Source organism: Ahaetulla prasina, chromosome 8 (genome assembly GCF_028640845.1).
Source record: "Ahaetulla prasina isolate Xishuangbanna chromosome 8, ASM2864084v1, whole genome shotgun sequence".
Classification (NCBI taxonomy): Eukaryota; Metazoa; Chordata; class Lepidosauria; order Squamata; family Colubridae; genus Ahaetulla; species Ahaetulla prasina.
The window spans coordinates 61,116,081-61,130,384 of NC_080546.1; the positions used below are offsets into that span (position 1 = coordinate 61,116,081).

The 14,304-nt window shown below is 37.2% G+C and overlaps 1 protein-coding gene across 9 annotated transcripts in view; it reads right to left on the bottom strand.

The window, feature by feature from the left end:
* The window catches only part of PALLD (palladin, cytoskeletal associated protein), a 567,705-nt gene that overhangs the window by 11,356 nt on the left and 542,045 nt on the right, over positions 1-14,304 (bottom strand). For all 9 annotated transcript variants that reach the window (XM_058192526.1, XM_058192524.1, XM_058192521.1 and 6 more), the window contains 3 exons: positions 13,701-13,833; positions 11,906-12,113; positions 9,450-9,615 (listed from right to left, as the gene is read on the bottom strand). In XM_058192526.1, the coding sequence (XP_058048509.1) occupies positions 9,450-9,615; positions 11,906-12,113; positions 13,701-13,833 (507 nt within the window). The remainder of the gene's footprint in view (positions 1-9,449; positions 9,616-11,905; positions 12,114-13,700; positions 13,834-14,304) is intronic.

Genomic DNA, 14,304 nt, shown 5'->3' on the forward strand with positions numbered 1-14,304 from the left:
TTTGGAGATACTACTAATACAAATTAGAAAAAATCAAACAATAAAGGGTTTGAAAGTCAAACAGGAGGAATATAAGGTCCAAGCATTCGCGGATGACCTAGTTTTTATCATGGAAGATCCTTTGGAGACGGGAAACATTTTGATAAATGAAGTTGAAAAATTTGGTAAAGTAGCGGGGCTTAAAATAAACAAGAAAAAAACCAAAATGTTAACGAAGAACTGTACAAAAAGACAACAGGAAGAATTAGAAAGGAAATTGGGGATTCAAACTGCTAAAAAGGTGAAATATTTAGGAATTTGGCTTACAGCAAAATGTTCTACAATAAAAGAAGACAATTATGATAAATTAACACAACAAATACAAAAAAATTTAGATATCTGGGCCAAATTACAGTTATCTTTAATAAGCAGAATAGCCGTAATAAAGATGAATGTGTTACCTAAATTGTTATATTTGTTTCAATTGATACCAATTAGACTAGGGAAACCATTTTTGAACATCTAAATAGAATGATAGGTAAATTTATTTGGCTGGGGAAAAAAGCCCAAATAAAACGTAAACTTCTGCAGGAGCCCAGAACCAAAGGAGGCTTTGGCCTACTCAATTGGGAACTATATTATCAGGCAGCTGCAATAACTTGGTTAAAAGATTGGGTTCAATTAAGAAACAAGAGAATATTAATACTGGAATGCCATGACCTCCAATTGGGATGACATGCGTTCCTTTGGGAAGGGAAAATTAAGACGTATACATACTTTAGAGACATCTAGTGTGAAATGTTTTGATCAATATTTGCGATATTATGAAGAAAGAATCACTATATGAAAGTTCCAGTTTGGATATCAACAATGGAGGCTATAATCTATCCCAACATATTGGACTTAAATAAAATAGTAAGATATTCGGACCTATTAGATGAACCTGGAAATTTAAAGTCAGAACAAGATCTAATAAAACAAGGAATAAAAATTGACTGGTGGCCATACTTACAGATCAGAACAAAATATAAAAAAGACAAGGAACAATTTGGCATATACAGAGAACTTGATAAAATATTACTAGGATCCGGGGGAAAAATGATCACAAAAATGTATAATTTTTTGTTAAAATTTAAAATGGAAGAAGAAGCCGTGAAAGAAACAATGATTAGTTGGGCAAGAAATTTTGGACATAACATTAATTTGGATCAATGGGATAGATTATGGGAGAGAAACTACAAGCTAACGCTATCAGCTGCTTATAAAGAAAACCTTTACAAAATGTTTTACCGATGGCACCTGCCACCAATGAAATTGACCAAGATGTTCTTGAACAGGTCCCCGAATTGTTGGAGGTGTGGTCACAAACAAGGGACGTTCTACCACATGTGGTGGACCTGTCCTAAGAGTAGGAAATTTTGGGGTAAGATAAAAAAATAGCTGGATGAAATAGCGGGCAGAAGATAGAAAGAAAACCGGAACTATTTCTCCTGGGTATTCTGGAAGGGAAAATAGAAAAAAATATACAATATATCATATTACACATACTAATGAATTGTGATAGCACAAAATTGGAAATAACCAGATATCCCTCTGGACCAAATTATAATAAAAAAATACGAATGTGCATAAATGGACATTATCCATGGAAATGAAGGAGAGGGAAGACACCGAGTACTATTTAATATGGAAAGATGGTATTCCTGCTGGAGAGTAAATATAAAACTTAAGGGATATTTTGTTATGAGATCGAATTGTGAATAAAAGTTAAGATAATTTAAACAAGGATGTAAGTTTAAGATAGAGATATTTAGAAGTAGAATTTGTATAAAGAGGTTAAATGTGATAGAGATACCGATGTAGAAAAGCTGTTAATAATATTGAAATTTTGATGCGTCTGTCTTTGTTTTTATATTTTTTTTGTGTATTATGTTTCTTTTTGTATTGTGTATTTTAATGTTTGGAAATTTAATAAATATTATTTTTTAAAAAAAACAATGGTTGAGGTCACCAGAAGAGTAACAGATAGAACTTTGCATCTCCCTCGACATTCAGTACAGTAAAAAAGGAGGAGGAGGAGAAGGAGGAAGGGAAGGAGGGGAAGGAGAAGGAGAAGAAGAAGGAAGAAAAAGAAGTTCTTAAATGAAAAGTGACATTAATATTATATCTGGGATTACAGAAATCAGAAATTGAATGATCCCCTATGCAACGTAATTATCAAGGCTATAAAATGAAGAAGCATATTAAATTGTATTGCTATCATGGCTTCAAATTTAACCCCCCCCCCATTTTTAGATTGCAATCAAAAGCCTCAAAATATTTTAGCTCCATGCATTTCAACACTTTCTTTTTTTTTGTATTCAAAAAGTTTTTATTAGTCAAAAAAGGTTTATACAAATACATTTCAGGTATGGTAAATTTTCATTTTTCTTATCTAAAATAAGAATTTTACTCAAATTTTTTAACACATACAACAGCCATATGGCAAGCAGGTGACACGAAGTAGCTAAGTTTACAAATTTTAAATACGTAATAAAGAAGAGTCAAGAATAAACAGAATATCGTACAAAAGAGAATAAGGAAAACCAACACAATCCCAAATATCTTTATCACTTCCTAGTTTTGGATCTCAGAACTCTGGGTTCAGCCTGACCCAACTCCAGGGCCGCAACAGCGGCAGCCGCTCAGCCCCATGATCTATAACCTCCTTCTTCAATTCCTGGGTCATCTGATTCCAGGAGGCTTTGTGTTCCTCCACATAGGCCGTAGCCTCCATAATTGTACTGATTTTTTCGTAATGCCCTCCCGGAAAATCATCAATCCCTCTGGCATCAGCCATCTGAAGCCCACTCCTTCTGGTACAATTTGCTTGACAAAAATAATATTTCTTTCTTTTTCACGTACCTGTCTGGGAATCTGCCTCAGAATGGCTATCTCCTGCCCCTGTAAATCAGTGCCCCACTCCTATGTTTTCTAAAATTTCATCTCTCGTCTCTCTTCTCACAAATTTGACATGAACCTCTCTGGGAACTGCATGCGTGCGTGCATATTGCAATTAACTCTATAAACTCGATCCACATCCCAATTCATGAAATCAACACCTCTCCCAAGAAATTCTCCCAACAATTTAGTCACAACATCTCTCAAGTCTTCTTGGTCCACTTCTTCCAAATTTTGAAACCTAAGGAAATAAGACATTTTATCCATCTGTAGTCCAAGCACAGCATTGCCTGTCGTCTCCTCTCTTTTCTGCACTGCCCGCATCTCACCCTCAAACCTTCCACTTTCTGCTTGTTTTCTGCTGAAACTTGTTGAGTATCCTTTAAATCCTTTTGGATAGTCACAATTTCTGCTCTTATTTCATCAATTTCTTGTCCATATTAGATAACTTTTCCAAAATTCTCTCCATCTCTCCAGCAGTTGGTCTCTGACCTTTTGCCATTAAGGAAAAAAAAATACAAAATCCTCAGGCAGGCACAGTATCCTTGTAATTTCCTCCGGATCCACCAGGGGGCACTCACAGGAGCAACGAGTCCAGAGTACAGTTAGTCAACCAGGAAGCCGAAGGGAAGTGATGTCATCAAAATTCTCATAGTGAAGGCGGAAGCTGGACGCCACCACTGTTCCCCAGAAGGAGGGGGGGCCTCAAACCTTCCCTCCTAAATTTCTCCATCACCTCTTCTCTCCAGAGCTCCACAAAACCGTAATCTTCTTATTTTAAGTTCTCCTCTCTCCAGAATAACTCGTGCTCCTTCCAACCGCAGGGGAGAAAACCCCCGCACTCCGGAGCACTCCACCACATTTACCGATATTCCTTCCCTTCTCCTCCTCAATTCTTCTCCGTGCCCTGTTCACCACCAGGCTGCTGCAGTTATAAATCCAATGCCCCGGTATCACTGGGCACAGCGGCCCAGGCGACGACCAAAATAATGGCCGCGGCCTGTGGCCTCCAAACCCCGCCAAGCCTAGGACGCGCCAGCATCGGTCCCCACAGTCCTGTATGTCGGCTGGGAGACCCCTGGCGAGCCGTCCGTGCGGCAGGTGTCCTTTTCGGAACACCTGGCCCCTGAGGGCCTCGGCGGCGGCCGGATTCGGGCGCTGGAGGCAGGAGAAGCCTTCCAGACGTCCGTTGCCGCTGGATACCGGAAGTCGTCTCATTTCAACACTTTCAACACTTCTTTGTTTATTTGTATCAGAAGCATCACAATTAAAATAAGCCATACTATATGACATAGGATTTAGAAGATAAAATGCAAGATTAAAATATATACAGGTTAAACAGATTTTGCTCAGGTAAAATGTTGCTCAGCAACATTAATTGTATTGTGTTATACTGCCTTGAGGTCCTCAAGTGTGCACTGATCAGGTCACAAAGGATAGTATACATATGTGTTGTTGTTTGCATGTTACCACAATTGCAAATGGCAGAATCCCTGGATAATCTCATTTGTTCAGAGTATCTCTGGGTCTAGTTGTGCCTGTGTGCAATCTATTCAACAATTACCATACTTCTCAACTTTCACCAGACCTGGCTCCTCCATTGGTTCCTTGCAGTGTTGGTTCTTTGTAGTTTTCCATAGATCCTCTCTGCTTTTAAATTTTTTGAAGTCTTCTGTTGATATAAGGAAGCTTTTCCTAGATTTTAATCTCTGATGAACTGATTGTAGGCATAGAGGGTGTTGTCTAGATATACCTAGATGATTTAAGCCTGTCTTTGTATGTTGCTGCTTCTCTGCAAACAAGGTGGGGTGCAATGCCGGCTAAGTGATAGATCTTATCTAGAGGGGTAGTTTTAAGGCATCTGATAATAATTCTGCTACTTTCATTTAGAGCAACATCACTTTCCCAAGATGTACTGATTTATACCAGACTGGGCAGATGTATTTGCCTGCCAAGTAGCAAAAGGCTAAAGCTGTTGTCATAAGAATTCTTGGTTTGGCACTCCAGTTAGAGCTCATGTTATATTTTTTTATTTATAGAGGATGTTTTTTCATTTACTGATCTTCAGTTCAGTGTTGATGCAGTGCTGTTTATATGTCAAGGCCCTATCTAGAGTGAGTCTTAAATATTTATGGCTGTAGCAATGCTCCAATAACGTCCTTTTCCATATAATATGCAGCTTCCTAGCAGCCTGCTTATTGTGAAGATGTAAAGCACATACCTGACTTTTTGCTGATTATTACAATGGTATCAATCCAACTCTGCCAGGGTTTCAATTAAATGTTGTTCAACCTCCTCAAATGTTTCTCCATGTACAGCCATTGCTCAGTCATCACTATACATATAGTTATTAGTACCCATACATTGGTATAAATATTAAAAATAATTGGAGCCAATACACTACCCTAAGGCAAATGTCCCTTTGATTCTTTCATCTACTTTGCCTTCCCTGGAACTCCACAAAAAATATGTGGTTCTGAAGCAGATTCCTAATGATATTTGTAAGTTTAAAATCTGCAATCATATCATAAACTTTCTGCTTCAGTCTTCTAAGATTGATGGTATCATATGCAACCATGAGATCTATGAGTACAGTTCCTGTTATGTTACATTCGATATATTGGGCTATATTGAGAATCTGTGTGTTCCAATTTTTTTTTTGAGTGAAACCCAGCCTGCTGCAGTATGAGAAAATGTTCTACAGCTACAGTGAGACAATTTTGATCATTCTTTCAAAGATTTTGTAGGTATGGCACAAGAGAGAAATTGGTCAGCACTTCTTAGGGTTATTAGCCTCTTTACCTGGTTTTAAAACTGCTGCAACCTTAGCCTTTCTCTAGATAGCAGGAATCTTACATTGTTTCAAGCATTCAATTAAATATTTCTAGTAGCCACTGACTTGCCTTTGACCCCAATTGCTTTATCTGTTTAATAAGGATGTCATTCAAGCAAATAGCTTTCCATGGCCTACTCTTCCTTATAGCCTCTCAGAGATGGTAAGTTAGCTGTATCCCACCACAAATCTGTCATAATAGCTTAGTTTAGTTATTAGTTGAGTAACAGCACTGTTCAATAATCTCTGAAATGTAGATCAGTCAGCTTTTTTAAAGTTATACCTATGGCTAAAGGGGATACTGGGAGGTCAAACAACAGCGGTAACCTGTCACATAATTGGCCAATGCTAAGAATTTGAAATAGGTGGGAAAACTACTTTAATACATTATTGGATTATATGATCGCTCACAAATATCAAATCTGGGTTATATCCCCTGCACCACCTTCCACTGTTGAATGAAGCTTGTAATTTGTTGTCATGTAAAAGAGCCACGTTAGAAGAATGGGTGGACCTTCAGAATAAGAGGCTACTGGACTTAGAAGGTCATGAATTAAGATTTGGATGCCACTGTTAACTATGGTATGATAAAATTAAAGTAAATGTTGATTTCAACAACCATTTTGTCAGACATGCCATTCTGAGAGTCTGGAATAAATAGAAAACAAGATTTTCCACAAAGGTGCCTCTTTGGGTTTCCTCACAGGAAGCTTTTTTTTTAAAAAAAAGAAATGGTGATGAGGCCAAACTGGTGGACTTATGGTCAAATAGTATCTTTCAACTTGGATGACCCTACCCTCAAGTCTAAGGAGGAACTAGAATCAGAAGGTCATGTCTGCTGTTCATTTATTTACAGTTGAAAGATTTAAATTAGACAAAAAGAATCACGGGTTTAACTTTGTCAAAACTGAATTGGAAATCCTATTGTGTGGTAGTAATGAAAACATTATTGCTAAAGTTTATAAAATGTTATTGAATGTAATTTGGAAAATGAACAAGTAAAGCTTTGTATGATTCAGTGGGCAAGGAAGTTTGGGTATAATATAATGCCTGAACAATGGGAGAATATGTGGAAGAAAAGCTTAAAATGTACATTAAACTGTAACTTAAAAGAACATTTCTATAAGATGATGTATTTAACTCCAGACAAGTTCTCAAGAATGTATAAAGTCATTTCAAATGAATGTTGGAAATGTAAATGTAATGAAAGGACTTTTTACCATTTATGGTGGATGTGTGATAAAGCAAAAAAATAGGATTCATAATTTAACATAGAAAATTCTTAAAGTGAATATAAAGAGAAAACCAAAGACGTTTCTTTGGGTTTAATGGAAAAAGACTTTTTATAATTTTGATATTATATATGTTGACAGCAGCAACTCTAAGCACAGAAATGGAAAGTCACCTCAATCCCGATAATGGACGAATGGCTGCAAAAATTGATGCAGTTAGCAGAGATGGCTAATTGACAGCTTTGATCAAAGAAAAAAACATTTTCTTTGTATGCTACATTATAAACTAATAAAAACCCTTTTTTTTGAAGAAAAAGAGCCGGGTTATTCAAATCTGTCCACTATAACACAGCCTTCTTATTTCTATCATCCAGAGAATAAATGCTACCGGTTTGGGCCGGTTTGACTGAACCGGTAGTAAAAAAATACTTTAAAATGTAAAAAAAACTTCCAACAATTGAGCATTGCTCAGCTGATCTTTGGAACTTTGTTTTTTTACTTTTTAAGCATTTTTTACTACGGTTTTCCGGAACTGGTAATTAAAAATACTTTAAAAAGTAAAAAAGCAGGAAATCCAAAAGTGTGCATTTGGTATGGATTGCGGATGTGCATGTGTGAAACTAGTGCGCACTGCGCATGTGCAGCATGCATCCAGCATTCACTGCACAGGTGCATGGGCAGTGCGCATCTGGCACACCCTGCACATGTGCGGCCAGTGAACCGGTGGTGACCTGCAGAGGATTTTACCACTGCTATCATCATCAGGATACCCCCAGATGTTGTGACTATTTAAGTCTTCAATAACAAATTTATTCTTATTAAATATATTAAATTCATCATCCTTGATCTCAATTAGTGGCTATTTATACACTGAGGTTGCTCATCTCTATAGATATTATTTTTATGTTATTTATTTCTGATGTTTTGGACTAAACCTGGATACCAGGCTTCACAAAGACTGTGCTGCGGTACTGTTGGTGGGACCTCTCTGCTACAAGCTACATGCTCTGTATTTTAAATCTTTTTGGATTACTGTCTCTGTGGGTCTCCTGTATACACAGGACAACACACTATATTTTTGGCACAAGACCTGTAACAGTTCTTCCTTACATTCAGATAGACTCTTAAAAATTACTGAAATAAATAGTCATCTATGGACCTGAAAAGGTCCTTCGTGGGTCACACATATTATCACAGATGGAAATGAGCACCCCACTATACTCATGAAAGGATCCTCTCTGAAGAATGAGGCTCCCTGAAGAATGTGTGCTGTTAACACATATGGATGTCCCCTGGCAACAGTGTTTAGCTGGCTAATCCTTTCAATCCGGAAGCATCCAAAGCACAGTAAGCTGCTCATTCCCACCTGTAACACTTTCAGGAGTTGATAAGCTTTTGAGGGGTACTTATACAAATATTCATGAGAATTACAGTATATTCTACTTTTCCTTTAGAAGGTCTAATTGGTATACATAGCACCTCTTCCTCCAGTTTCTTTTTTTTGCCACCAGAATCCTATAATACAGATTGAGCTAATGGAGAGTGACTGGTCCAAAGTCATCCAGTGAGCTTCTGCGACTGAAGTCAGAACTGGATATACAGTAACTTTCAGGGTCTAGTCCAGCATTTCATCGCTAAACCACACTGATTTACCAGGTCAATTTTAATGTGATCTGTTTACATAGACTAGAACTTTCAATTTATGATAAGAAGAAGCTTCATTTTGCAATAAATATTAAGCAGGTATAAACTATTCTCAAACCAATTATGATAATTGAAAGTACTATGAGATAATCTGTATTTAGGAGTAAATAAGATAATTTTGGTTATGTTCAGAAGATAGAAAAGTGGATCATTGGAAGGTTTCAACTATGGAACTGAAATAAAAGTTCAACTACAGCAGGGACAATGCGGATTCCTGCTTCATACCATTCATTTGGTGCAGAAATGTAACCTATGGGGTATATCATATAATCCCTATCTACATGAATTCCTTTGTACAAAACCTTTCTCAGCATCTGAATGTTATTTTAAAATTAACAGGCATGTATAATTCCCTTAGATCTGGCTTGATTTGTCTATAATAGAATAGGATAGAATTTTTATTGGCCAAGTGTGACTGAACACACAAGGAATTTGTCTTGGTGCATATGCTCTCAGTGTACATAAAAGAAAAGATACGTTCATCAAGGTACAACATTTATAACACAATTGATGGTCAATATATCAATATTAATCATAAGGATTGCCAGCAACAAAGTTATAGTCATACAGTCATAAGTGGAAAGAGATTGGTGATGGAAACTATGAGAAGATTAATAGTAGATGACCTTCTCCAGGCAATGGCCAGTAAATGCATCATTGCCTCAAACTGTCCACGTATTAGTTATGTATACTATTGCTCAAGCCTTTAAATGTTCAACATAGACAAGTGATACAATTAATAAACAGAATATGAAACTAACCTCACTCTGTCAGTGTTGTATATGAGTGACTCATTTTCCTTCTTCCAGAAAATCTGAGGTGGAGGCACACCTGAAACCCGGCATTCCAGTCGCACAGGAAATCTCTCAGCCACTCCTGTATTCTGTAGTTTCTCTATAAATACAGGTGGCTTGTGTGCTTCCTTAGCTGAAAAGACAGAGATTCCACCCCTTATATCATATCAGTATATATTTTGTAGTGTGTTCTCTTAACATTTCTTAGCACTAGGGGCACCTGACAGAGAGAAGTATTTGGAAAATGAAAATGTCAGTTTATTTGCTGCTACCTAATCGGCTGAGGAGGATGCCATGTTCCCACTTGCATTAGGGGAAAAATGAAGGCCCGTGGTGGTCTGGCTAAGTGGCTATGATGAAATGTAATATTTTGCCAGAATTGCTGATGATTCTACTATAATGAAGCACATCATCCAAATATTTCAGCTGGGCTCTGTTTTCCCATTGGAAGTGATTAAGCAAAATAATAATAATAATAACAACAGAGTTGGAAGGGTCCTTGGAGGCCTTCTAGTCCAACCCCCTGCCCAGGTAGGAAACCTACACCATCTCAGTCAGATGATTATCCAACATTTTCTTAAAAATTTCCAGTGTTGGAGCATTCACAACTTCTGCAGGCAAGTCGTTCCACTTATTAGTTGTTCTAACTGTCAGGAAATTTTTCCTTAGTTCTAAGTTGCTTCTTTCCTTGATCAGTTTCCACCCATTGCTTCTTGTTCTACCCTCAGGTGCTTTGGAGAACAGCCCGACTCCCTCTTCTTTGTGGCAACCCCTGAGATATTGAAACACTGCTATCATGTCTCCCTTAGTCCTTCTTTTTATTAAACTAGACATACCCAGTTCCTGCAACCGTTCATCATATGGTTTAGTCTCCAGTCCCCTAATCATCTTTGTTGCTCTTCTCTGCACTCTTTCTAGAGTCTCAGCATCTTTTTTACATCGCAGCGACCAAAATTGAATGCAGTATTCCAAGTGTAGCCTTACCAAGGCATTATAAAGTGGCACTAACACTTCAAAAGCTGATGTAAAAGTCAGAACTTTTAATTATATCTGCAGACAGACCCAATTTCTCACTTCCCGATCAACTTCAAACTTTGCTTTCTGATTCTTTTGGGAAGGCAATAAGATCTCTTAGTGTAGATAAAACAGACTGCTATGGCTTCCTTGTTAATTTCTGGAAAAAAATGGCACTTCTACTAATAAGAAAGCAAGCAGAGGTTCATTCAGTTTGCACTGCTCATGGAACAAGGAGCTAGACTTCTTAGCAATTTGAGCTTTCTGTTATGTCTGGTTATGACCAGGATTTCATAAAAAAAAAAGCAGAGAATTTTTCTCTTATCAAAATTTATTTATAAATGTTTTCAAATAGAAACCTATAGACAAGCAAACAGGCCAAGAAAAGTTTTTCATACCTTCTGCAGGATATAGAGCTATTAACGTATTTCTTTCACATAAGGTCTTTTAAAATATTCTAATTTTGGAGCTAGTTTTACATGAATGGCTGCCACATAATAGATATTCTAACCACTGCTGACAATGGACAATGGCTGGCTTCAAGGCTCTTTTATCTATAAAAGTGAGATCAACTATTTCCAAGCGCCAGCTTGATGGGCATGACTCAGATGCTTCCTGTTGGTTCATTTACATAATCACATAGCAATATGGATGCTACTCACATAAAAGTTAGTTTTGAAGATCCCCCTAAAGCAGGGATGTCCAAACTTGGCCCCTTGAAGAGTGGTGGCCTTCAACTCCCAGAATTCTCCAGCCAGCAACTTGCTCATATTTATAGCTCATGCTGGCTGGGGAATTCTGGGAGTTGAAGTCCACCACTTTTCAAGGGGCCAAGTTTGGACACCCCTGTCATAAATAAAGGCATTTGCATTTCAGACAAGTCATTTGCTGCTTACAACTGGAATAATACAGTAATGAATTCAAATCATCAGCTGGGACACAATCAACCCAGATCTCCTAAACATCTGTTATGTAGTTCCAAAATAGTGATGGCAGCATAGATTATATTCATCCCTTTTGGTGATCTACATTCATTCAGTTATAAGAGTAGGCTAGTTTCTTGCTTCCTGTATGACACTGCTTTATAAAAAGAGGTCTCAGCTGGCAACTCCAATGTGCCAGACTACAACTCATTCATAAACTGTTACCACATCCCAATATATACCTTAGGCACCTTCAAGATAGGCATCTACCATCTTCTGTAATATGGGTTTTTAATACTAGCCTGTTACAGGACTGTTACAAAGAGAATGGATAGCATGATATTGCTGATTAGGCTTAAAAATAACCAGGAAACTTTTGTCAAATGGCAAAATATGTGCTAAAACGAATTATAGAGAAAGGAGCCACAGTTGATCATTATGTTCAGGCACTCAAATCCATTTTTTCAAATTATGCAAGTGTCCTACCTGTCACAATCAGTTCCAGGCTGAAAGTGTTCTGGCCAGCTCGATTAGTGGCAATACATGTATAGATTCCAGCATCCCTTGCTGTGACAGGCTCTATGATTAAGGAGTGTATACCATTTTCCCGTACAAGCATTTTGTGGAAATTATCAGAACGTATTACTCTTCCATTAAGTTGCCAGTTGATGTCAGGAGTTGGCAAGCCACTGACCTTAAATAAAATACACCACAGTCCTCAGGAAAGCAAAAGTATACGAAGACTGTAGAAAAGCTGTGACAATTTGTTTCAGTGCACTGTATTCTGTTATCCCAGAAGACCAAAGGATAAAAATTCATCAACTTTTTCTGCAAACTTTTTAGTATTCATAGATTTCATCGAGGCAAGCAGTTCTATTTGAATGGAGGTTCTGTTATCAAAATTAAATACCACAATTCACAGAATGAAAAGGTTTTAAGCCTTGTGATCTTTTTCACATTTAATAATATCTTGATTGCTACCTTCAAAGAGCAATGACTTGAAAAGGTTTCATTGAACAAAATTCCTTTTCAACTGTACACTATTCAGGCAATTAAACTCTATATTCAGAATCCTATTTATCAAATTTCAGCTTGTTGAATGATAAATATAAATAAATAGCAATTCCTGCTTGGCAAAGTTGCTTTAGCAGCCATGTTATGAGAAAGTTTTTCAAAGCACTCCAATAACATTCTGAGTTACCTAAATACAATTGAAATTCACTAGTTTTTACCTTTGGAAGATTTAAAAAAGTTCTTAAAATGAATATACAGGGCAAATCAATTTTGTTTAATATTTACAAATGTTCATGTACAGATATAGTATATTCTATTATATAGATCACTTTCCTACCAGACAACTTCCTCATATAGACCTTGGGTGGGATAATAATATGACATGTTACTCCAACAAAGATTTTTAGGATAATGTAAATACATAATGTTTACTTAAATATAACTCAATCCCTTACTATCTAAAATCATTCTCATGTATTTGTAAAAAGATAAATATAATAAACATATAAAATTCAGTCAATATACAAGTAGTCCTTGACTTACGACCATTCATTTAGCAATTGTTTAAAGTTACAACAGTATTGGAAAAAGTGACTTATCACTAGTCCTCGCACTTACAACCATTGCAGCAGTCTCATGGTCATGTGACCAAAATTCGTATGCTTGGTAACCAGTGTGTATTTAGGTTGGTCACAGAATCCTGGGGCTACATGATTGCCATTGGCAACCATCCTAGATGGCTTCTGCCAAGCAAAGCCAATGGAAAAGCCAGAGTCACTTAATGACTACATGATTCACTGAACAACTGCAGTGATTTGCTTAACAGAGAAGATGGCAAAAAGGTCAGAAAATCAGGCACAACTCCCTTAATAACCACCTTTCTTAGCAACAGAAATTCTGCTCCCAATTGTGGTCATAAATCAAGGTACCTGTAACCTACCGTACATTTTGGAGTATAAGGCACACCTCCCCCCGCAAAAGAGGATGGAAATGTTGGTGTGTCTTATACACCGAATACAACCATTTTTGGCCTCCCTAAGCCCCGCCCTGCATGTCCCATTTTTGCCAAAAACAGGCCCGTTTTTCACAAAAACGGGATGCGCAGAGGGTTTGGGAGGCTTGCAGAGTGCTCCTGGGGGCTGGGGAAGGCAAAAACCTTTTTAAGGTTTACCCTTTCAAAATCTTGGTGCGGCTTATACTCCGGTGCGGCTTATAGTCCGAAAAATACGGTATATATTCAATATTAAAAATAAAAATTTAAATGTACCTTGCAATCCATTCTACAAAGTTTTCCTTCTTGAACTATCAGATCTCCTGGAGCCTGCAGGAAATGTGGTCGGAAGAAGCGTTCCTGGATTGGTTCATTTTCATCTCCACTATCCCTTGATCGAGACCGTGGTCTATAGATAATATGTAAGTCACCCAGAAACATAGTATACTTCCAAGTTTATTCACATTGATATAGCTCAAACAGATATTACTGCAAATTTAGTTAACTCTTTCAATGGTTACTGCTACTTATCTCCAAGTCTTCTCTATTTGTCCTTCTCAAATAATCACCTCTGCATTTCATTCCCATCTCATTATAAACAGGGATGCAAAGACAACACAAATTGTCTTTCAAATTCAAGCATATTATAAAAAAGATTTTCTTCTCCACTCCGATTTAATTTACTTCATTGACAGACAAGCAGAACTATAATACTTTACCTAATGAATTGCAATCTGCCAAGAACTGTTTCATAATTTACAGATCAACTATCAGTATATTCCTTGTTGAGTTTTTGCATCTTTTTTTGGTCTGTACAATAAGCATCTGTCACATCAATAATGGTATAACAAAATGCATTACAGTAGTCCAGGAGACAGAC